Here is a 26,651-nt window from a genome sequence, read left to right on the forward strand (position 1 = left end):
ACCGAAGCTTAGGTTGCGCAATGCGCATGCGCGGATGCTTCCATTCACTTGCTGACTCGCTGAGTCGGCTCTTGGTCTGAGTCAGGAAGTTTATTCTTTAAGACCGTGTGTAATTATCTACCCCACTGTAGGAAAAAAACAAGCATCCGGGGGGGGGGGTGAATTTAACACTGGGGTAAATAATATAATTAAAATGGAGGGTTAAATGTGTAAATGTATTTTAAAAAAATACATCTCTCTCAATAGTTCTATAGCCACTGAATGAGACAGAAGAAGGGATGCCTTTAACATATATATCTCCTTGAGAAGCCAATTTGACCCTAAAGGGTTAATTCAACCTGTAATCTAAACCCTGTGTCCTGTCACTTCTCTTATCTCTCTGCTCTGCTATCAGTAAACCTTTCCGGGATATATAGTTTCGGGCGTCAGGGAGCCGCTATCTAATAGCGGAAGACTCCCTGAACCTCCGGGAGACTTGAGATCCCTGCTGTAGTCAGGAAAATGGGAAGTAATCTGCGGGCAGCTATAGGAGATATAGTTTTAAGGAGAAAGTCAGTAAAATCTGTAATTTACTCATTTATGTTCTGCTCATTCTGATCTTTGATGTCAAGGAGGTGGTCCTATCAGTGACTGACCTCTATTTCTATAGGCACATAGAGCTGTCTATCACAGATAGCACTGCCTCCTTGACTTGAAAGCCAAGAATGAGCACAGAAATAAATAAGTAAATTACAAAATCTTTTCCTATAATACTATATATCAATCTGCTCCGCTCCTCCTGCTCTATATCATGCTGCCCACAGCTCGGACACCATGTTTCAACATGACAGGATCCTTTTAAGGTGGAACTGAAAAGACAAATGTGAGGTCTTCTCTGCAGTAAGTGAGGATCTCATTAGGTCAACCAATATTCCATATAATAGTAATGCAACATATAATCCAAATCATACAAGAAAGCCCTCTCTCAAAATAAATTAGGTACATGTGTTATACTATAGAAATGTGCTCATGGTAAGTGATCTAATGTTGATGGATCGTGGGGTCTAAAACTGTCAGTCACTCTCATATAACTTAACCTTATATGCCTTCTGGTCAGATTTTATGCAGGATTTGTGCACGCCGTTTTGATTTTCTTGGCATGCACATGTTTATTGGACGTGTCAGCCAGATGTACAAACGAGTCCAAAAATATGATGAAATTGCGTCACATTCAGCAGCCAAATGAAACCTGGCAAGTTCTTTGGCTCGCACGTAAGGGTCAACTTAGTTTGCTAACATCTCTCTCAACAGAGTGACTCATGAACATGCAGAAAGTCCTCACCTGGGGCTAAAATGTGGTCACACAGAGAATACCACATTTCTCATGTTAGAGAATACATTAAACTGAGTAAAGGGTTATTATAATTTATTTATTTTTTGCCTAAAGGGACTGTAATACTGATGAATAATTCCCGGCACCTCCACTGATCAGCTGCTGGAACGGGCTACTGCTCCGCACTACAGCACGGCTCCACATACTGGGTAGTAGGCATGAATGGTACTGCAGTGCTGATCCCATTCATTTAAAGGGAATCTGTTGACCTGATTTTGGACTATTATCTACAGTAATACATGAGTAATACTGCAGGTAAGGAGTGCAAATCACAATTTGTTATTTTTCTGACCCCCATTCCCTGCTGTCAGCACTGAAAGCTGCTGTTCTGTTCCAACAGGTCCTGACAACGTATTTCAATGCAGCTCTAAGCGCTGACAGTGGGGGAACGGAGGGTAGCAGGAAAAAAAAAAAAAACTCATCAGGACTCCATATCTGCAGTACTACTCATGCATTACTGTACATAATGATAGAAAATTGGGGTGACAGATTCCCTTTAAATGGGAGCAATGCTGTAGTAAAAAATCATGAAAAAAGCCCCCTAAATCCCTCCATTCTTCACTAAAGGTGGTGGTGGTCATTTTGGCGGTGACTCCAATGAGATTAACCAGTCTCTAAATGGACCAAGAACCAATACGCAATGTTAATCCAGAATATTTCATAATCCATCTTCTCTCAGGCATCAATATTTGCCAGTGAATTTTATTGCGGACAACCACATTATTGTGCAATGTAGAAAATGCCTGATAGGAATTCCTTCCAGAAACGCTTGCACTACTGTATATTAGCTGGTTGGTCGTTCACTGTGCCGGCTTCCTCCACTGATAGAGCCCGGTCGCTAAAAAGTTCCAGCAACTAGCCCCATGGTGGTCAGCTCATTTCCAAAGGGGGTTGGTCTAAACCTAGGAGTCCTGCACATCGCCATATTTTGGCTCCATTTGGCAAGAATCATGTCATGATAGGGCTTCAGTAAAATTGACAGAGGCCTCTACTGTACCTCCATATGCCTCAGATTTCATGGAAGTATATGGACTTTTTTGGTATGGTTCCAGTTCAACAGAAAAAAACATGGCATGCTTTATACAAGGAGAGGAGAATATCTCCCTAGACCATGCCAAACCTGTATGATATCATGTGGGGGTTGTGGTGGCTCCATCCTAGGGAGATGTTTGGCCTCTGAACTTTCATACAGGGTCTGAGTCTTTAGATATTCATCCACATTACATAAGCCTTTTTAAATTCCTTAAAGAGGTTCTCTGAAAATGGCAACCACTGTTGAGATGGCTGGGCAGGGTGCAAAAGTTTTTTTTTTAAAGAGGCACCTGTCACAGGCACTCCATGTCCGATGCTGAGCTCTCTTCTCCTCCACTTCTAGTGCTCGCAGAATGGGAAGTGTGATGTCCCATCTACAGGCAGATCACTGCTGCTGGCCAATCAATGACCTCAGCAGTGATGGTGCCAAGGCTGAGGGCATTCATTGGCAGACCGTGGTAATGTGCATGAAGAAAGAGCTCGTATGAAAGAAGTTTTTTTTATCTTTTGCACTATTCCTGGCCATCTCAACATGGATTCCCGCTACTGGACAATCCCGCTAAAGGTTTACAGTACATGGCATGACTTCATGATTGGTAGGGTCCAACCTCCGTGAACATAGGAGAAACGTATCCTATATAATACCTGCACTATCACCAAATAAATAAAATGTTGCATCTTCCAGTGCCAACGTGTGACAGTTATCCCTTTAGAAAGGCCTTCTACACAACATATGCCAGGTCCGATCTCAATGTTAGCTGGTTTCCAGTGTGGAATGTCACTGGTGTTTTCATAAATGAGACAACACGTCTAGGTTGAGGCTCCTTTTCCGAGCCAAGCTAGAGAGTGAAAAAAATATAGCCGCAATGTTCTACAAATAGGGCACATGTGGTTGTACCAGTCTATTCCCTACTTTAGCCAATTCCACTGACCCCCAATGTAATGGCAGATTTATTATTTATCACATACTTGTACTGAATATTAAAGTGATGGCTTCATAAAGTCTTAGAACTGAACAAGAAACCCGCGGCTCGGTTCACCACCACGCTCTAAATATCGGGTTAATCCAGCATATACAGGAGACCATTAGCATTTGTATATATGATATATGGAAAGTCCCCGGTTTGGAAAGCGGTGTAGGACATGTAGGATTAATTATTAGGCGCTTAATTACCAGCAGTCTGTGCTGTGCTCCCCTTTGTGATTATGGTAATGTAGAGGTAGAGGATGATTGGGCGGGAAGACGATGCTGATAACGGGAAGGTAGGAGAGAGATTGGGACAGCTAATTGTCAGATCTGACCCATTTCATGCCCTGAATGTTAATGAGCTGTTCTTGACGTCAATGCCGAGCGAGCTGTCCGTCAGTGAGGCAGAGCCAGCTATCGGGGGAGGTGGAAAAAAAAAAGGAAAGCAGTCACTTTCACCTTGATTCACTCGCACACAGCTGTAAGCATGAGCAGCTGCACAGCACAGGACGGAGCAGGTCTACACGTTACTCACACACAGCAACTAATGAGACCATGCATGGAGAACAAATTAATTCAACAAAGATATCGTGATTTTAATTCTCTGCAGGAGTATTTCCCAAGACTGATGGGTGTTATATAAAAAAAAACAAAAAACTTTTAGGGCAACACTATAATAAGGCCCCTAAGCGTCAAGCAAGGTACGGCACTCAGACAGTCTGATGTACGGCCCAATATGCAGCATTTTCCATGTTCCATATGGTGTTCAATGTCAACCCATCTGTTGATGAGGTTCAATGATTCTCTTTTGTAAGACTATAGTTTCATGTATCCAAAGGTGCAGGAATTTCCAATAATTAAAGAGGACCTTTCATGGGTCCAGACATTATGAACCATTATCAGGAGAAATTATTTGAGATTCTGCTCTTGCAAGTGTCCAGGAGGAGGAGCTGCGGGAATATGAAGCTTTATTCTGCCAGGTTCAGCTCCTGCAAGCATCCAGGAGGCAGAGATTCACTATGAAGTGTTCTCTGCATTGAGCTGCTTCACAGCTCCTACTCTTTGTTCTCAGTGACAGCTGTAGCCGTCTTCAGGTTGGATGCTACAGCTGTCAGAGGGGAGGAGCCCCTCATCATAGCTCCGCCTCCTGGACACTTGCAAGAGCAGAACGTGGAAGAATAAACATTCATATTCCCACTACTATAGTAAAATCTCTACAAAAGGTATGTTTTTCTCTGCTCTCCCCTAACTAGTGCTGCCAGCAGTTTAGCATGGACAAAACAGCTGACAAACACCCTCCTTTAAAGTCACCAGTTTACTAGGCTATTATTTAGATGTTGGGTACTACAACCCCTTCACAATAGAAGTCAGCTCCTCAGTGTAGGCCCTGTTGCTGTAGGGGAAATGTAATATTACATGGCGTCCAGTGATGCAGCTCTGGGTGGTACTGGTTCTTCCTGAGGAGATTCAGTCGTACAGACGATGCTTCATGAGTGGCACCAGACAGTGTTGAACCTGGGTTCCTTAGGTCCGTCAGGAGAAATGGTTCTCAGGGTCCAACCTCTACATCATCCATAATGTCCAATAGGTATTGAATCAAACAAATAGACCCTAGTGGTAAGTGATCATCTCCAAAGGCAACTCCAAATGTTTTTTTTTTCTCCTGGACATTTGGGGTCCAACACTGAATCAGATCTAGGGCCCACTGGAGGATCCTCTGGTGGACCAGTCCGTCTCTGGTACTAGAAAACGGACTTCTTCCTTCTGGAGGAGAATTTATTTTCATACGGTTTTCCCATGCAGCATTGCCTGTAGGACTCCATATATCAACTGGATCACCTCAAAGAGGCCAATAGGTGCCAGATTACCAAATACTCTAAGGTATCATATAAAACTCAGAGGTCGAGATTAGGGATGAGTGAACTTGTGTTTTCAAGTTCGGCGTACAAGGTTCAGGTTATTTAAGAATTCTGTTATGGATTCGGCTACCACGGACCATAACTTATGGTCCATGATAGCAGAATCCATAATGGAATTCTTAGATAACCAGAATCTGAAACTTGTACGCCGAACTTGAAAACACAAGTTCGGTCATCCCTAGTCGAGATGCTTTAGGACGAAGCCCAAAATAAAACATTTAACATTTTTAATTTCAAGAATTTCTTCTGCTTCTGCTCACAAGAATTTGCCATTCTGTACTGCAATCAGGGTGGATTTGATTTAAATCAAACCGATTTAAATCACGATTTAAATCACTAGTCAGTAAGGCTTGATTTAAATCATAGTTTTTTACATAAAGATTCAAATTTGGACAATTTTTCTGTTGTACTTAGGAAGGAGAAAAATAATCATTACCTTAATAATAACAATTTAAATAGGATTTATTCAACTGAAACAGTAACATTACAGTATGTTATTTGCTTAAACATCCATGTTTGTTAACTAATTTGGCTAAAGAATATATATATAAATTCTGTATTTATAGGTTTGTAGAAGTTAGGATTAAAGAGGACCTTTCACCGATTATTACACTATGAACTAAGTATACAGACATATAGAGCGGCGCCCGGGGATCTCACTGCCCTTACTATTATCCCCGGGCGCCGCTCCGTTCTCACGCTATGCCCTCCGGTATCTCCGTTCACTAAGTTATGGTAGGCGGAGTCTGCCCTTGTTCTTCTGTAGCGCTGGCCAATCGCATTGCAGAGCTCACAGCCTGGGAGAAAATAACCTCCCAGGCTGTGAGCTCTGCAATGCGATTGGCCAGCGCTAGAGCAGAACAAGGGCAGACTCCGCCTACCATAACTTAGTGACTGGAATCTCCGCCTACTATAACTTAGTGAACGGAGATACCGGAGGGCATAGCGTGAGAACGGAGCGGCGCCCAGGGATAATAGTAAGTGCAGCGAGATCCCCGGGCGCCGCTCTACATGTATGTATACTTAGTTCATAGTGTAATAATCTGTGAAAGGTCCTCTTTAAGATCTTTTTCTCAACTCTTTTCATGTTATAAATTCAGTTTTGAGAACTCCAAAATTAAACCAAGCATCTGTGATAATATCTTGTAGGCAGAGAAACTACCCAGTAATCTTACAAAAACCTCTGGAAGAGCATGACATTGTGAATGGATTAATGGAATTTAACAAAAAATTAAACATATACAGCCTTATTCTACATAATTAAAAAAGTAATCTTTATTTCATGATGGAATAACCTTTGGATGGTAATATATTTTCCTCAAAAAGCATTTTATATAAAAAAAATCCGATTTAAATCAAAAAAATCCGATCTTTTTGATTTTTTTAAAAAAATCATTGATTTTTATCCACCCTGACTGCAATCAACAAGGGCCACCCAAGCAGAATTTCTAGGGTATAGGAGCCACATGAAAGGAACGTCACTGTATATTCCGTGAACATAAAGCCCGATTTGCTACAATCTGTATAAACGTGGAGAAACCGATATCCTGTAGGAGATTTGCATTGCATTCTCATTATGTGGTTGCCTTTCTATTTTTCAGCTCTGCCGTTAGCTTTGTGGCTAGATGGAGCTGGCTTGTCTTTCAGTAGAAATCTACATTGTTTGGTTGCTGCTGTCACACGGATAACAGGTTGCCTGGATGCAATATAAAACTGCGAAGTCACTTAGTGACATACATACGTGCTGTGTCCGAGGACACGAGAACACGGTGATGCTGCACAGGCGGAGGAGTGAAAAGGCTCCTAATTGGAATTGGGGAAAAAAATATAAAATTATGACATTGTTTTATGGGTTTTATTTTTACAGGGTTCCCTATAAGATGAAATCAACAAATTATTTTGATGCTCTAGGTCAGTGCAATTACATTGATACCACATTTTTATAGCTTCTTTGTGTTTTAATACTTTAAAAAAAAAATATTTCCTGTTTACATCGCCTTATTCTGACATCCCATAATTTTACTTACTTCTAAGGAGCTGTGTGAGAGCTATTTTGTGAGAAAATCTGTATTTTTAATTGATGTCATTCTGGGTAATGCATGACTTTTTGCTCACTTTTTCTTTTTATTATTATTTTTTTTGGGGGGGGGGGGGGGGGGGGGGAGGAGATAAAACGACCAAAAACAGTGAATTGGCCATTTCAATTTTTTCCATTACACCATTTAACGTACCAGAAAAATACTTTTATATTTTAATTGTTTAGGGATGCAGCGATACTAAAGATATTTAGTATTTTGATATATATTTTTTTTCCATTTATAAAATTAGGTAAAAGGAGTGATTTGAATCAGTATATTTTTTATATTTTTAACAGTTTTTTTTAAAACTTATTTTAAAAGAGCTAGAGGACATTAACATGTGATCATCTGATTTGTTCTCCCACAGACTTTAATGATTTACTACTGCAGACTATAGGAGAACTGCAACCTTCCTATCAAGCCTTGCCACGGGAAGGGGCTGATAGGTACTTTGGCAGGCCTCAGAGCCTTCAGAAGACCCTGGGCTGCCATAACACTCAAACGGCTCCTGTGTGCGGGCTGTTCGGACACTAGGAGGGAAGTATTTGGAAGTAGTAAGGTGAGCTTCTGGATGGTCCTCCGCAGCGTTGACTGGCTGAGAGCAGATAATTGATAGATGGATGGATGCATTTTCAGCTGGATGCCAGGCACAGTTTACAATCTCTATATAGCTGTAGCCCCCTCTATGGCCACCCCATTATTATCCTTGTGTAACGTGCCTGACAACATGAATGCCTAACGCCACTATTAAGTACAATTGGTTTAATGAAAGTGGAGGGAAGGCAGCTGCTGGATGATTCAGAGTAATCCTGGGTTACTGAGACGTTGTCGGCTTATCTAGACATCAGAGTAGTGAGTGTCAGATAAGGAGGCGAATGCAAAAACAATCATATAAAATGGAAAAGTGATGCTATGTGGCTCTGCAGAAAGGGCCAAACAAAGGATTCCAGGTGCTTTGATTACATTTTTCATTTATGTTAAATGATAGAATCAAGCCCAGAGATACATGGGTAAAGGCTTTATGCTACGCTTTCTATTCTATACACATAATAAATCAGTTATCGCCCCTTACACAGATGGTGGATATGGCTACCTAAACCTTGTGTGTAATTATCAAATCAGCAGAGTTTTAGTTTTATATACATATACACACACACACTAGGGAGAGTAACAATTATCCACAAGTTAAAGCCTTGAAGGCCACCACTGGGGTGACTTCCCATCTTTAAAGGGGTTGTCCCACTACAAACACCTATCCCCTATCCACAGGACAGCAGATAAGTATCTGATCAGTGGGACCCCCGTTGATCACACCGGTCCCATTTGAATGGACTAGCGGTCATTGATGGATCTTACCACTCCATTCAACTCCACGGGACTAAGAAATTATCAACATAGACAGCAGTCCAAGTAATGGATGATGTCAGTGCACGTCTGCCCTAGGGTATGGTTCAATGCCCCCAAACAGGATACATTAATATCACAAGCAATGGAGACAGCACTCCTATATGCAAAATTTGTGTCCTTTAATCCAGGTGCGATGTTTCGGCTATACAAAGCTCAAGAAAGGCATTGCTTGTGATTTTGGTTCAACTCTACGGGACTAGCGGAGATGGCTGAGCACTTGGCTATCTCCGTCAGTAGCATGGAGATTAATAAAGTGGCCGTACACATGCGTGACTGATGCTCAATTCAAATGGGGGAACTCAGGACCCCCGTTCTCGAGCTGGTCAAGCCCCCGCCAATCAGACACTTATCCCCTATGGGAAAAAAGTGTTTGTAATGGGACAACCTCTTTAACCACCTCAGCCCCCCTAGCTTAAACACCCTTAATGACCAGACCACTTTTTACAATTCTGCACTACACTACTTTCACGGTTTATTGCTCGGTCATACAACTTACCACCCAAATGAATTTTACCTCCTTTTCTTCTCACTAATAGAGCTTTCATTTGGTGGTATTTCATTGCTGCTGACATTTTTACTTTTTTTTATATCAAAATTGACAAAAATTTCTGCAAAAAAATGACATTTTTCACTTTCTGTTGTAAAATTTTTCAAATAAAACTACATTTCTATATAAATGTTTCTCTAAATGTATTGTTCTACATGTCTTTGATATAAAAAAAATGCAATAAGTGTATATTTACTGGTTTGCGCAAAAGTTATAGCGTTTACAAACTATGGTGCAAAAATTTGATTTTACGCACTTTGACTTTCTGAGCACCTGTCATGTTTCCTGAGGTTCTACAATGCCCAGACAGTAGAAACACCCCACAAATGACCCCATTTCGGAAAGTAGACACCCTAAGGTATTCGCTGATGGGCATAGTGAGTTCATAGAAGTTTTTATTTTTTGTCACAAGTTAGCGGAAAATGTTTTTTTTTTTTTTTTGCATATTCCACTAACTGTGACAAAATTTTTTTTTTACATGAACTCGCCATGCCCCTCACGAAATACCTTGGGGTGTCTTTTTTCCAAAATGGGGTCACATGTGGGGTATTTATACTGCCCTGGCATTTTAGGGGCCCTAAAGCGTGAGAAGAAGTCTGGAATATAAATGTCTAAAATATTTTACGCATTTGGATTCCGTGAGGGGTATGGTGAGTTCATGTGAGATTTTATTTTTTGTCACAAGTTAGTGGAATATGAGACTTTGTAAGAAAAAAAATAAAATCAATTTCCGCTAACTTGTGGCAAAAAAAAATAAATCTTCTATGAACTCGCCATGCCCCTCAAAAGTGATCTTTATAGCGCCGCAGCAATTTTACTGTGTTTTTGCAGTGATCAGAAAAAAATATATATTCTGTCACTGCGGTGGGGCGGACTGAACGCAAGTGTGCGCACAAGATCAGGCCTGATCGGGCGAACACCGTTTTTTGTAGAGCCTATAGAACACGTCCTATTCTTGTCCGCAATTGCAGACAAGAAAAGGCATTTTCTATATAGTTCTGGCAATGTGCGGATCCGCAAAAAGGCGGAAAGCACATTGCCGGTGTCCGTGTTTTGCGGATCCGCAAAACACATACGGACGTCTGAATGGAGCCTTACAGGGGGGTGATCAATGACAGGGGGGTGTAGTGTAGTGGTGTTTGGTGCTACTTACAGAGCTGCCTGTGTCCTCTGGTGGTCGATCCAAGCAAAAGGGACCACCAGAGGACCAGGTAGCAGTTTTATCAGACGCTGTTAACAAAACAGTGTCTGATATACCTTTCAGGGGTTAAAAAAAAAAATCGCATCTACAGCCTGCCAGCGAATGATCGCCGCTGGCAGGCTGTAGATCAGCTCGTTTACCTTCCGATCCTGTGAACGCGTGCTCCTGTGTTCGCGCGTTCACAGGAAATCTCGCGTCTCGCGAGATGACGCGCCGATGCGTCCAGGAGAAATAACCCGGCCGCCCGCATCCCTGCGTTAGGCGGTCGGGAGGTGGTTAATGGAGCTGCATACAAACTTTCTATCGAGCCAACAGGGTGAATTCACACGCAGCAGAGATTTCTGCAACTGAACATTAGTTCCACTTGTTTTGGTGCCAAACACGTGGATTTCAACAAGACCCATTCAGATGAATAGGAAAGGCGCAGACAGTTTTGCAATAAATCTGGCGCAAGTGAAACTCGCCTAACGGGGCTTCCAAAGAGGTACACAGGGCTTGTCTTTCTGTTTTGTATGATTCATGTGTTGTTGCATGCTCCATCAGACTCTGTTCTAGTTTTCCACTTTCCTTCTACAGTCAGGTACATAAATATTGGGACATCAACACAATTCTAAATTTTTGGCTCTATACACCACCACAATGGATTTGAAATGAAATGAACAAGATGTGCTTTAACTGCAGACTGTCAGCTTTAATTTGAGGGTATTTACATCCAAATCAGGTGAACGGTGTAGGAATTATAACAGTTTGCATATGTGCCTCCCACTTGTTAAGGGACCAAAAGTAATGGGACAGAATAATCATCATAAATCAAACTTACACTTTTTAATACTTGGTTGCAAATCCTTTGCAGTCAATTACAGCCTGAAGTCTGGAACGCACAGACATCACCAGACGCTGGGTTTCATCCCTGGTGATGCTCTGCCAGGCCTTTACTGCAACTGTCCTCAGTTCCTGCTTGTTCTTGGGGCATTTTCCCTTCAGTTTTGTCTTCAACAAGTGAAATGCATGCTCAATCGGATTCAGGTCAGGTGATTGACTTGGCCATTGCATAACATTCCACTTATTTCCCTTAAAAAACTCTTTGGTTGCTTTTGCAGTATGCTTTGGGTCATGTCCAATGAGTTCTGAAGCATTTGGCTGAATATGAGCAGATAATATTGCCCGAAACATTTCAGAGTTCATTCTGCTGCTTTTGTCAACAGTCACATCATCAATAAATACAAGAGAACCAGTTCCATTGGCAGTCATACATGCCCACGTTATGACACTACCACCACCATGCTTCACTGATGAGGTGGTATGCTTAGGATCATGAGCAGTTCCTTTCCTTCTCCATACTCTTCTCTTCCCATCACTCTGGTACAAGTTGATCTGGGTCTCATCTGTCCATAGGATGTTGTTCCAGAACTGTGAAGGCTTTTTTAGATGTCGTTTGGCAAACTCTAATCTGGCCTTCCTGTTTTTGAGGCTCACCAATGGTTTACATCTTGTGGTGAACCCTCTGTATTCACTCTGGTGAAGTCTTCTCTTGATTGTTGAGTTTGACACACATACACCTACCTCCTGGAGAGTGTTCTTGATCTGGCCAACTGTTGTGCAGGGTGTTTTCTTCACCAGGGAAAGAATTATTCTGTCATCCACCACAGTTGTTTTCCGTGGTCTTCCGGTGTTACTGAGCTCACCGGTGCGTTCCTTCTTTTTAAGAATGTTCCAAACAGTTGTTTTGGCCATGCCTAATGTTTCTCTATCTCTCTGGCTGAGAAGCCAATTGTCACATTACTTTTGGTCCCTTAACAAGTGGGAGGCACATATACAAACAGTTGTAATTCCTACACAGTTCACCTGATTTGGATGTAAATACCCTCAAATTAAAGCTGACAGTCTGCAGTTAAAGCACATCTTGTTCGTTTCATTTCAAATCCATTGTGGTGGTGTATAGAGCCAAAAATTTTCGAATTGTGACGATGTCCCAATATTTATGGACCTGATTGTATGTCACAATATCGTTGCACATCTGGCGCCTGAGAGATCATATGGCAATGCTGCGTACTCCGGCCCTACAGGCACAGTGCCCATGTGCACAAGCCCTTCTACTTCAGAAGTTTGGAAACTGCAAGATTGACTCAAGGCCGGGTCTTTCCTTTAACAAAAAAGAAAGCCAGTGTACACAGACTGTGGTAGCACACCAATCCATCTGTACAAAGCAGACATAAAGAGGACATGAGAAACCATTCAGTCAGCACGACCCGCGGCTATGCTAAAGACCTAAGTACATTAAGTACATTGACTGTTACTGGGAGCTTAACAGGTCAATTCATTCCCATACGTCTTACCTCATCACAAGCAGTGCACAATCTGGTTAATGTGGGTAAAGCAGAGGACAATCCTAGCAAAGCTGCACCTTATCAGTGGCTACAGAGTCAGCAAATGTAAATCTTACCATCTTAGCCATTAATCTTCCCTTACTCTTCAGTCTATTTATACAGTGTGTGAAGAAGTCATGGATGCCATCAACAAGCTGCTGTTGACAGATCTGCAATTCTTATTCTAGGTCTCTATAAAGTACAAGGCACAGTGAAGTATTCTTCCGAATGGGTTCTTTGCCTGACAGGATGGTTATTCCTTAAAGGGGATGTTCAAGAATGCGGGGGGACCTGTATGTGTAAAGGTGAAACTTACTTACCCGATTGCCGCTCTCCCTATGGGGAGGGAGCAGAGTGGAGCATCGCAGGCCGGAAGGAGAATGAGCGGGGAAGCATGTAAGTAAGCTTCCCTTTGCAAGTCCAGTTGCCGAACCCCCCCATACTTGCACAACCCCTTCAAAGGGGCTTTCTGGGAATTAAATATTGGTGACCTATACGCAGAATAGGACATTAATATCTGATCGGCTGGGGTCCGACTCCCGGTATGACTGCCAAAGAGCAGTCTGAAGGGGCTGCAGAGCTCAGACAAGTGCTGGCACAGCGCCATACATTGTATAGTGGCTGTGCTTGGTATTACAGCTTAGTCCCATTCACTTGAATGGGATTGAGCTTCTGAAAGGCTAGGTCACCAATGGACGTGATGTCAGAGGCTGAGGAAGCGGCTACAGTGCTGTGAGATGGACCCTCACTAATTAGATATTGATGGCTTATCCTGAGGATTCACCAATATTTAAAGGGGTATTCCCACTTGGGACACTGATCACATATTGGTAGGATAGTCCATCAATGTCAGATAGGAGTGGGTCGCAGAGATGAGACCTGCACCTATCTCTAGAACGAGGTCCCCTGCAATGAATTATATCCCACCACGCAGCGCATACGTGTGCTCTCTCTTCATTTTGGGGGGCCCGTCCGGGAGATAGAAGCAGGTCCCTATATGACATGGATGGCATATCCTAGATGGGAATACCCCTTAGAGTCCCAGAAAGGCCCGGTGTAAACTGTGTATTACTACATATAAATGTGGATTGTACAGCACTAATAGAGCCTACGGCAGGATTCCCACCAGAACAGCAGGAGGTGGCGGACATCTGCTTACAGCTGCAGCCTCCTGTAAATCTCACATATGATACACACTACTCACTGCAGCGCTATAAGGAGAAGGTGTCATCACAAAATAACATATTGTTTACAAGTTTTTTTATGTCAAACATATTGGGGCAGATTTACCGAGCCTGAAGATGGCGACAGGTTGTCTAGACCTGCAGCAGATTTATCACAGGGGCTCAGGCTGGTGCAGGGAGAGACACTTTTCTCCGACTCTATAGCAACTATTGGTCGACAGAATTTTACGGCGCAATTGTGGTGCAAAACATTGCAACTTGGGCCTCAGCCCTTTCCCTGATGAGCCATGCCACTTTTTTCACTAGGCGCAAAAAACACTCTCTAAACATGGTGCCAAACAGCGCCACTTTTTTGTGCAATTTATTCCAAAATCTACCTGCACTCATATGACTAAATGTGGGCCACTTTTTTTTAAAGAATATGTGTTTTTTTTTTCCACACGTCGATATCTACGCTACAATCATCCTAAACTCTTGCAGTTGTCACTCTGATCACTGAACCTCCTGATAGGCTGACACTTCCTGTTCTGTAGAGATCACTTTTCAGCAGGCATCTTATCATCATCACATGCAGGATTACAATGAGAGATAACACCTATATAAAGATAACACATCATTAAACCATTCACAATAGGGGATAGACACAGCTTATATACCCCTCTCCCTGCACAATGATGTCTGAACAGGTTACAAAGCATGCCCAAAACACTCTCCCATAGAAGTCTATAAGTCTTCTCCAGTCTACAGTTTTCTATGGTCCATGTGGCTGGTGTAAATCTAAAATTTAATGCTGTTAACGGCAGCTCAGGCAAAGATGGTTGCCCCCTGTACTAATGTACAGAAAATAAAATTTAAACAAAAAAAAATCAGAAGACAAAAATTAGATAAAAAGAATATGTATTGGTATCTGTGTTAGGCTACTTTCACACTGCCCATTCAGGGTCCGCCTGTGAGATCCGTTCAGGGATCTCACAAGCGGCCCCAAACGGATCAGTTTAGCCCCAATGCATTCTGAATGGATAAGGATCCGCTCAGAATGCATCAGTTTGCCTCCGTTCAGCCTCCATTCCGCTCTGGAAGCAGACACCAAAACGGCTGCTTGCAGCGTTTCAGTGTCCGCCTGGCGGTGCGGAGCCAAACGGACCCGTCCTGACTTACAATGTAAGTCAATGGGGACGGATCCGTTTAAATTGACACAATATTGGTGCAATTGTAAACGGATCCGTCCCCCATTGACTTTCAATGTAAAGTCAGGACGGATACGTTTGACTTACACTTAGACTTTTTTTTGACTAAGTTATGCAGACGGATCCGTACTGAACGGATACCATCGTTTGCATTTATAGGTGCGGATCCGTCTGTGCAGATACCAGACGGACCCGCACCTAACGCAGGTGTGAAAGTAGCCTTAATTAGTGTAAAACAAAACAAAAAAAAAAACACATATTTGATCCATATTATTTGAAGAGGTTAATTTAACCCATGATGTACTGTGATGTCATGCATGAGTGACATGATTACCCTACCCAAACAGGACAACTGACTGCTTTCTGAGTACACAAACTTATAGCAGTTAAAGATGCCAATCATCCTGTGTGGGCGGGGTAATCAGGACTCTTACCCTTTGGGCTCTTTCACAAGTGGAATCTGCTGCGTGAAAGACAGCCAAGCCCCGCTCCGGACAGCAGAGATACGGAGCAGTAACATGACTGATAATGCTCCGTGCCTCTCTCTGACCTTTTTACTACAAAATCACGGTGACAACTTTATCTCACTGTGACTTTGTAGTAAAAAGATCAAGGAGAGGCACGGAGCATTATCAATCATGTTACTGCTCCGTGTCTCTGCTGTCCGGAGCGGGGCTTGGCTCTCTTTCACGCAGCGGATTACCCGCACGGCATCCGCTCGTGTGAAAGAGCTCTTTCTCTTAGGCTCAGTTCAGACCTGAGCGTTTTACAGCGCGTTCCTACGCGCTGTAAAACGCTCAACAAGGAGAAACCAATGCTTCCCTATGGGAATGGTTCTCACCTGGGCGTTTTACAGCGCGTACGATCGCGCTGTAAAACGCCCGACGCTCAAACAAGTACAGGAGCGTTTTTTTGGGCGCTTGTCGCGCGTTCCCGTACAATAGACTTTCGGGAACGCGCGACACTGTGTGTACGCTTGTCTCTGTATGCGCGATTGTAAACGCCCGTACAATCGTGCATACAGAGCGCTCCTTTCAGAACGCTCAGGTCTGAACTGAGCCTTAAGAGTCCTCTCAGGATTTAGTCTGCGTTTTACTCAGCAATCCTGATCCACATAATTTAACCCTATGTATAACAGTGCTCAGCTTGTCTCCTATTATGCCCTGCTCCCAGATGGGGCAACAGAATCACCAGACATGTTCTCATTAACTTCAAAACAGGCCGTGTCCTTAAAGGGGTCAAAAGGGACACTACTCCTACAGTCATGTGAAAAAATTAGGACACCCTTTGAAAGCATGTGGTTTTTTGTAACATTTTTAATAAATGGTTATTTCATCTCCGTTTCAACAATACAGAGAGATTAAAGTAATCCAACTAAACAAAGAAAACTGAAGAAAAGTCTTTTCAAGATCTTCTGTAAATGTCATTCTACAAAAATGCCTATTCTAACTGAGGAAAAAGATAGGACACCCTTGCCCCTAATAGCGAGTGTTACCTCCTTTGGCTGAAATAACTGCAGTGAGACGGTTCTTGTAGCCATCTACCAGTCTTCGACATCGGTCTGAGGAAATTTTACCCCACTCCTCAATGCAGAACTTTTTCAGCTGTGAGATGTTTGAGGGGTTTCTTGCACGTACAGCCCTTTTCAAGTCACCCCACAGCATCTCAATGGGATTCAAATCTGGACTTTGACTTGGCCATTCCAGGACTCTCCATTTCTTCTTTTTCAGCCAATCTTTGGTTGATTTACTAGTATGTTTTGGGTCATTGTCATGTTGCATGGTCCAGTTCCGCTTCAGCTTTAATTTTCTAACTGATGGTCTCACATGTTCTTCAAGCACCTTCTGATACACAGTAGAATTCATCGTGGATTCTATGATGGTGAGCTGACCAGGTCCTGCTGCAGCAAAGCAGCCCCAAACCATGACACTTCCACCTCCATGCTTCACAGTTGGTATGAGGTTCTTTTCTTGGAATGCTGTGTTTGGTTTACGCCAAACATGTCCTCTGCTGTTGTGTCCAAATAATTCAATTTTGGACTCATCTGTCCAAAGAACATTATTCCAGAAGTCCTGGTCTTTGTCAACTTTATCTCTGGCAAATGTCAGTCTGGCCTCGATGTTTCTCTTGGAAAGCAAAGGTTTCCTCCTTGCACACCTCCCATGCAAGTTAAACTTGTACAGTCTCTTTCTGATTGTAGAGGCATGTACTTCTACATCAACAGTAGCCAGAGCCTGCTGTAGTTCTCGAGATGACACTTTAGGGTTTTTGGAGACCTCTTTTAGCATCTTGCGGTCTGCTCTTGGGGTGAACTTGCTGGGGCGACCAGTCCTGGGCATGTTGGCAGTTGTTTTGAAAGCCCTCCACTTGTAGACTATCTTCCGGACAGTGGAATGGCTGATTTCAAAATCTTTTGAGATCTTTTTAAATCCCTTCCCAGACTCATAGGCTGCTACAATCTTTTTTCTGAAGTCCTCTGACAGCTCTTTTGCTCTCACCATGGTGCTCACTCTCACTTCAACAGTCAGGAGCACACCAAACTAAATGTCTGAGGTTTAAATAGGGCAAGCCTCATTCAACATGCAGAGTAACGATCTACTAATTATGTGCACCTGGTGTGAGATCTGAGCCAATTTAAGAGGGAATACATGTGAGGGTGTCCTATCTTTTTCCTCAGTTAGAATAGGCATTTTTGTAGAATGACATTTACAGAAGATCTTGAAAAGACTTTTCTTCAGTTTTCTTTGTTTAGTTGGATTACTTTAATCTCTCTGTATTGTTGAAACGGAGATGAAATAACCATTTATTAAAAATGTTACAAAAAACCACATGCTTTCAAAGGGTGTCCTAATTTTTTCACATGACTGTATATCTTATCTACATTTAGTGTGCAGTTCATTACCAAAGACTGCCGTTTAAGGTGGGGCTGAGGCGTCAATATGCGTTAATGATATTACCAGTCCTTTTAGATACTTGTCCCATTAACCCCTTAGTGACCACTAATACGCCTTTTTACTGACGTAAACAAAGGGGGTTTTAGCGAAACAACTGGCTTCAATCAATCCTTACATGTACCCAAAATGGTGCATTAAAAACTATAACTTGTCCTGCAAAAAATAAGACCTCATACAAGTACATTGATGAAAAAACAAAAAAAGTTATAGTTCTTGGAAGTCGATTTTTTTTAATTCTTGGCTTCCTTCTAAAACCCATCAATTTCTTTAGATTCGGGACATTAAGCAGAAGTACAGGGATGTTATGCAGATCCAAAGCTGAGAGGTGACATCACAGAACTCAACACACATTGACCAATCCATAAATCTATTTACGTCTTCTTAAATCACTTACAAGTAAAGTGGTTCTCAACGTTTCTTTGATGGAGGCTCATCTACGTGGCGAATTAGGCCGAATGACAAAGCTCAGTAGTGGTATCACAGTTCAGCTTGTCCTCTCAATGTAACACATACAACATATCCCCAAATGTATGAGAAACAGTTTACCTGCTATCTTGATGTTCATGTGGTTATCTAGCAGGAGATTTTCGGCCTTCAGATCTCGGTGCACAATATGGTGACTGTGGCAGTACTCCACAGCAGAAAGGATCTGCCAAAACTTCCTCCTTGCTTCTGACTCGCTGAGGCGCCCATGGTTCGCCAAGTAATCTGCAGATGAAATAATTAAAATACCTTAAAAGGGGTTCTCCAGGAATTAAGAAAATGAAAATACTTAAATATTACTTCATTATTAATATATTACCAAATACCTTTCATTAGTTATAATGGTTCATTTTGTCTGAGGAGCAATCATTAGGAAAAATAAAATGGCCACCATCCTACTAGTCCACACAAAACCTGTCCTAATTACACAGCAGGACAAGTTAAAGAGCTGCTCATCTTCCTCTCTTACTTGTCAGGGATTATGATCCTGAATACAGTTTAATATGATCTTCAGTTGAATCTCTGTAGGAATGGAGTTCATTAGGAGACATGACGTACAGTGAGCAGGTTGGGATGTAGATAATGAGCAGCAGCACTTGTATGCAGTCTCCATTAGCATAGCCCCACATTACCTGTCCTGTCCATCCTCTCTGTACTTCATGTCTCCTCATGAACTCCAATCCTAGAGATTCAGCTGAAGATCTTATCATCTGTATTCAGGATCATAAATCGGTGACAAGTAGAGCAGAGAGGAGTATGAGGCAGCTCTTTACCGCAGTGTTGTAAAGTAACTTTTCCTCCTGTGTGATTAGGACAGGTTTTGTGTGTGTGCTAATAGGACGGCGGCCAATTTATTTCTCCTAATGATTGCTCCCTGGACAAATTGAACCATTATAGCTGATAAAATGAATTTGGGAATATATTTATACTAAAGTAATATTTCAGTATTTTAATTTTCTTAATTCACGGAGAACCCCTTTAAGTGACGTGAGGCTACACATTCCTAAATATAATTCATACATGACAGATGATTTCATACTTCACTTCTCTCTCACTAGCTATTGTCCATCATAAGATGGAAGTAGCTGGAAAAGATGATAGACAGATAAATTAGATGGATGGATAGATGCATTCAGTCCACCTACAGCCACCACTAGAGGGAGCCAATGAGATTATTGCATACAGTGTTACTATTGACTTTATTGTATATGTAGTAGCCAGTAAACTTAAACACTCCCTCTAGTGGTGGCTGAAGGCAACCTTTTTTTAATTTACCTCTATTGGAGGACTTTATCATGCCCTGCACTCCAGAATTCTGGCTTCAAAAAGCTGCAAAAGAGGGCTTTGCGGCTATTTGGACTTGCATTTTTAGACCACTCAAGTTTGATTCATGGTTAGTCTGTGAAGCCGATTTAAGCCAAATTCATCAATTGTGACTTTTTTAAAAAGTGGCAAAATTTGTTGCAATCTCACTCTAGCAAAGAAGTGGTGGAGAAAGTGGAGTAACTTCTTAAAGAGGTTCTAAAGGCTAGAAAAAGATGGCCGATTTCTGCCAAAAAAAAAAAAAAAAGCACCATGCCTGTCCGCAGGTTGTGTGGTATTACAGCTCAGCCCCACTGACTTCAAAGGAGCTGGGCGGCAATATCAGACACCACCCATGGACTGGTGTGGAGCTGTTTTTGTAATAAAGCAACCATGTTTTTCTAATCCTGAACAATTAATTATAAAGTAAAATAAACGTCAAAAACATAATTGAAATAATTTGGAACAAGTTATCGGGGTTAGAACACACGATGCCTTCTATCGCAGAAGCCTTTTTCTGGCAATTTTCCAGGAATACAACAGCTTCTTCATTACAGGAAACCTGACTGATTTACATTCTTATCACAACAGACATTCTGCTAGAAAACTTATTACGGAACATGTCTCTCTTTAAAGAGTCATGCTGGGGTCAGAGGCTATCTATTCAATCAAGTCAAACCTACATATGAAATGATTAAGATCTCTTCTGATCCTGCGGCAATCAGAGATAACGCAATCGAGGCCGAATCTGCCAAGTTATGCAGAAATACAGCAATCTGCAGTTGCGCCGCTAGCAGGATTTGCCTTTCGGGGGCATGGGATACCTGGGTGAGCAGGCTTGAGCAGCCATACTGGTTGTCGCAAGCTTCCCAAAAACAAAGAGAAGAATGGAAAAGCTGAAGACCTGTAAGATGGAAATGCTCCTTTACCTGACCCACTTTCGACTTCATACAAAACATGTGCTATTGGGAATCTACATGCTGAATGTTTGTGCATATTAAATATTAAATGTTATTACACAGAGTACTGTAACCCATCATTTATTCATGCTCAAAGGCTGTGGACACCTTTGGGTGCAATTTTTTTTATTACTGCATTCTACCCATTTTGGGGGGATTTTCTTTTCTGATTGGGCTTTATAAAAAATTGTCAACAGTTTTTTTTTACAGCTTTCAGCTTCACTGCAATTGCTGACCAGCAAGCTCACAGCTTCACACTGAATCCGTTAGAGAACTGCTCCATCAGCTGGATCTGTAGCCCTTATCCTTGAACTCCTGACAGCTCATAAACACTCCTAGCTAAATTATCAGTTTCAAAAAAATTCTACATTTTTCAAACCACCACCTGTATCTGAATACCTTTGTAATTGCATGTAGTCCCATCGGCTGTTTTTTTTCCTCTCCTCATTTCTCTCTCCACCTCAGTAACATTGCTGAGGTGGACGCACATGGTCAGTGCCACCCTTTAACTGTCACAAATCATATCTACTGCTAGACGCTGTCACACAGAGAGAGTTGCAGTAGAAAGGACATGCCCCCCCCCCCATAGGACATGCCCCCTCCTATTGAGCACGAGCGGCCATCTCTGTGAGCAGGTAAACTAAAAAAAAAAACTGTATGTGGCGCTATTCAGATACATTTGATTGAATAACTTGGTGGCTATGCTAAATTTTCAATTAAATGCAATTACAAAAGCATTCAAATCCAGGTGATGGTTTAAAAACTGTAGAATTTTTTTTTTCGTGGGACAACCCCTTTAATCATATGATAATCCCATTCTTAAATGGACGTGGATCCCTTATTTTCTGGAAAACCCAACAGCATCCTTATTTCAATGAATACCATGCAATGCTTCATTTCCCCTCTGGAGGAGCTGCAGGGAAGTTACCCACTTGCTGCAGTGTACTCTCTTGGATTACAGCTGAACGTAATAATAAACGTATTTTTGGGAAATCAAACAAAAAAAACTGACGACACCACTCTCTGGCATGTAGACCTGATGCCTGACATCAGTGCTCCCCAGAACAAGGTATAACCATGAGAAACAAGAAATATTTTAGTCTATTTTTTAAGGAGGTCTTGGGTGCATGACTGATGTTATAGAAACAGCAGACGTGACCAAAAGTTTTAATTGGTAAAGGGCCATAGAATTTAACCCTTCCTGACCAGCAGGTTAATTGTTAACCAGTTATGAAAGTAATTAAATATATACACACACACACATATACAGATTTCACCACCAGAAGACAATACATAACTAGGGGGTAACATATTGGTATCTTGCTCTAGTTACAACGGTAATTACAGACAAGTAGTTAGACCATAATCTGTGAAATAATATAAAGATAATGCAGCAGTCACTGCGACTTCTACAGCAATTATGCAATTATCTCTTACCAGGGTAAGGTGGCCCTATAGCCCTCATCTCTCAAATAATGAGGGCCATTAAATAAGACTCCTCTGTGCTAATATTCATGAGACCCGGTTTCTATTCATGAAGCATTAATTCTGAGAGAATGGATACTGGCCACAGTCTCACAAAACATAATTTAGTCCAGGAAGGTGAGAGCTGTGCTCTGAGCAGGTGATGGGTTTCATTTTAATGGATCTTCCAGGTACAAAAGACTTTAGGTGTTTCAGGCAGAAAGAGTGAGAAAGAATGTGGAAATGTCCCAAAGATATCACAATTTTAGATGAAAATGCAACTTTTTTATTAGATTATTTCTACCAAATGTCAAAATCAATTATTTGCAGTTATTATGAAGGATTATCCGTTCTTTATATAGTGCCCTGCTGTACACATACAATAATATTTATTTAAAAAGATGTATTTTACTCATTTTGACATAAAAAAAATATTTTCATTTGGTCTTTATTAAAACCTTCACAACTGTTTTATCTTTATAGCTTTCATTTTCAGTGTATCTGTAGATACACCAGGGAGCTGTTCTGGAGCCTCAATCTGTAGTCCTTATCTCTGAGCTTCCGACAGCTTATAAACACTCATTATAGCTAAACTCTTATCAAACTGATAAGAATTTAGCTAAAATGAATGTTTATGAGCTGTTGGGAAGGTACAGATAAGGGCTACAGATCAAACCATCACAGCAGCTCCCTGAAGGATTCACTGAGGAGCAGATATATCGAAAAGGAAAGCTGTAGAGGAAAACTGTTGAAAAATGTTAATAGAGACCAACATAAAAAAAATTGTGATTTCAAGGGAACCCCATAAAATCCTTTCTAACATTCAAGCTTGGTGTTGGAGCTGGTAAAGCATCTTATAATGCTGAATACTGGCCAAGATTTAGTGACTGCCCCAAGGCAAGTATCTTTAAAAAGGCTACAAATTAATTTGCTAACCTTACTGGAAGTCACAGATTCATTTAGGGAACCCTGACTGGAAAAGACTGTTTGGAGCACTGACACATACATATGGACAAGGTTTTGGTTCCTCCTTCGCCTTTCAATGACTTCTACAATTCTACAAGCACAGCAGTCATACGAAGGAGGTGAGGAACAAAACATATTCCCAGATTAAATAATAGATTAATTAATTAGATTAATTTTGGCCACAGTTACCATTTTGGCGAGGCTGGCCAACCAGCTAATTTGTATCTGGGCCTTCCAGGTAAGAGAAGGATCAGGCAGTTCGACTTCAGCCTGGCCAATACTCTTGTAGAGGTGCCTGCCAGCGGTTTACCCCCTTCTCTCCATACTCGGCAGAACAAAACGAGCAAGTGTATGGTGAGGTCAGGGGAGATAGTTGTTTTGTTGGCTGAATAGCTCTCTAAAATGTATGGCCAGCTATAGACTGGGGTGTAAACATGTCCATCAAAGTTCCTTCTGAATATCCCCTACTTTCATATATACTCACAGACACCTATTATCTCTAGGGATTGAGCATACTGAATACGGTTGTCAATTATTTGCACTAACATCATTATTTCTGCAATCTATTCATAGCAATATTTCATAAGTGGCAAGAGGAGCTTCCCTGACAGTCAAGGAACCACATGCCAAACTGCACCCAACCCTCAAGGCATGGTAAAGTCACATGGACCCAACATGGCCAGAGAGCAGGACTAATGCCAGTGAGAAAAGCACATGGGCCAAAATTATGAAACCATCTTTGTTCCCCAAAGCAACCAATCACAGCATATCTTTCATTTTTCAAGACCCCAAATAAAATTCTTATTACTAATGAGGAAATAATAAATGCTTGAAGTTGCTCCTTAAAAGGGTTTCCCAAGATTTTAGAGTACCTGATCAGTATGAGAAGGCAGCGGGGCTCACTGTAGCTTTCCCGAGGCCGAGTGACATCATTGGTCACGTGGCCTAGGCGCAGCTCGGCCCCATTGAAGTGAATGGAGCCGAGCACGATACAAAACACATCCGCTATACAATGTACAGCGCTGTGCTTGGGGAGCATGGAGAAGGCCTTGACGCTCCACAGGGGCGCCGATGCCTTCTCAAACAGCTGAATGGCGGAGATATTGATGACCTATCCAGAGGATAGGTCTTCAGCATTAAAATCTCGGAAAACCGTTTTAAGTCTTCTCCTTATACAGTTCCAGTTAGGAGATCTGCCTGTGTAAAAGGACCTTTAGGGTCTATAATAAGGTGACCGTTTTCAGGCCAGGTTTTGGGATATTCCTGCTAGGTTGTATTTTAATAATCTGTCGAGCTCTTCCATTTTCGAGCTGCATTTCCACCTCCACATTCCTTTCTCTATTCCTGATCTAGACAGACAAACAAAGAAAGACACTACTGTGGAAAATCACAAAACACGTCTGGATAAGTGAGGAGGGAAAAAAAGGTAATACTAGCAGCGTTATAGCGTTCAAAGAGGAGCTGGGGATTTTAGGGTAAATGTTACTTTCAGCACAGCTCCTAATTACAATCATTTTCTAACAGAGAGTCCTATTGGAGGCTACTGACCTTCAAACCTCCTCTGAGTCTGAGCTGTTCCTAATGAGCTGGATGAGTGATACCGGCAACCATGTCAGCGCTGGAATAATCTCTGCTAAATGTCCCAGTATGTTTCGGAGTCATTACTCAGACCCAGGGGTATACGCACCTGCATTCCTCCAGCTAACAGGCAGCACATACACAAAGCAGATTTCACGGAGCTATTAACCCCGCTGCTTCTGGGCAAAACTTAATATTATAAGCTCGAAGATATCCGTGGTGCATAGGCATCAATGGGAATAAATTCCCTTATCTTCATTCATATTTCCGACCCGTAATCCCGTCACACCCCATGTAATGATATCAAAACGGCACTCATCAATATGGCGCTATCATTGCCAGGGGCTAATGGAGAGACCACATCCTACGTCTGACTAAATAAATTACGCACGTAAGCAGCAAGGCTTTCCAGCAAGTACTACTATTAGTAATGAACATTTACCCCACACAGACCTGTCAGAGCAAAATAAACGGAAAGTAGTCGTATATCAGCCAAAATAACTCAAATTAAGCAAAAAAGCATGCACAATGTCATCCATTAAAAACCCTTCTACACTGGTCTTATAAGGCTGCCGCCACACATTCAGGTTTCCGATGCAGTTCTTAAAGCCAAAAAGAGGATAAGTAGTATCTATCCTTAAAGGGATTGTGCAAGAATGGGGTTGGTTTGGCCGGACCTGTAAAGAGAAGCTTACTTACCTGCTTCCAGGCGCTGGCTCCTTCTCCTCCAGGCCTGTGATGCTCCGCTGCACTCCCTCGTTGAAAACATCCGTTTTGACATCACCGCAGCCAATCACTGGCCTTGGCAGTGATGGGCTCCCCTTATGATGAATGGTCACATGATGCAGGGGGATACGATTACCGCCGCAGCCAGTGACTGGCTGCAGGCGATGTCAAACCGGAGCATTTTCAAAAACTGCATTAAAAAAAACGTGTAACAGCACCCTAAGGATCCTTTTACATGGGACAATCCATGCTCATTTAAATGGAACCTGTCATCAACTGATGGCAGTAAATGGCAGTGACTTGCACCCTGATTTCAGCCATCTGCCACTCCTGAGCTCCGAACCTCGACATAGCCCCTTTTTCACACAGACAGCACCTCTTATATGAGCCCTCCCTTGCTCTGCACTGAATTGCGCAGGGCAAGGACTTTTTTCAGCAGATCTGGTGATGTACCAGGTCTCTGCTAGGTGGAGGCTTCTGCCTAGCAGTGAGCCCTGTGACATCACCGGCACTAATGGACGGGCTTTAGCGCTGCCTCAGACTGTAAAACAGGCTAGGGCAGTGCTAAAACCCGCCCATTGGAGCCAGTAACATAACCGGTAATGCCGCTAGGCAGAAGCTTCTGCCTAGCAGAGTAAAAATTCTAAACAAGCAGTCCTTGCCCTGCGCTATACAGCGAGGCAAGGGAGAGCATTGGAGCATGAAATGCTCCGATGCTCATATCAGAGGGGCTGCCTGGGTGAAAATGGGGATATGTCAAGGTTCAGCTCTGAACCTGGACAACCCCTTTAAGTTGTTCCTGAAAACCTGCATAATGATCACAGCTCAGGCCTGGAAAAGAGTCACGGCTATCTGAGAAGACTCATGGTTCTCAAGAGCTCCTGCTCTCCCCACCCCACCACTGACAATTTTTCTCCTGAGTTTTCTAACTAGTGGGTGGGCAGGGACAGCGAAATCTC

At 42.2% G+C, this 26,651-nt stretch overlaps 1 protein-coding gene across 2 annotated transcripts in view; it reads right to left on the reverse strand.

Moving 5' to 3' along the window:
• Positions 1-26,651, reverse strand: part of SIK2 (salt inducible kinase 2) — a 178,722-nt gene that overhangs the window by 49,180 nt on the left and 102,891 nt on the right. The window contains exons 1-2 of one of the 2 annotated variants that reach the window (XM_040426474.1): positions 24,937-24,979; positions 18,761-18,922 (exon numbers count right to left, since the gene is read on the reverse strand). In XM_040426474.1, coding sequence (XP_040282408.1) covers positions 18,761-18,779 — 19 coding nt within the window. In that variant the 5' untranslated portion in view covers positions 18,780-18,922; positions 24,937-24,979. Of the gene's footprint in view, positions 1-18,760; positions 18,923-24,936; positions 24,980-26,651 lie in introns of those variants that run through there. The other variant, XM_040426467.1, reaches the window with a different exon arrangement.

Source organism: Bufo bufo, chromosome 1 (genome assembly GCF_905171765.1).
Source record: "Bufo bufo chromosome 1, aBufBuf1.1, whole genome shotgun sequence".
Taxonomy (NCBI): Eukaryota; Metazoa; Chordata; class Amphibia; order Anura; family Bufonidae; genus Bufo; species Bufo bufo.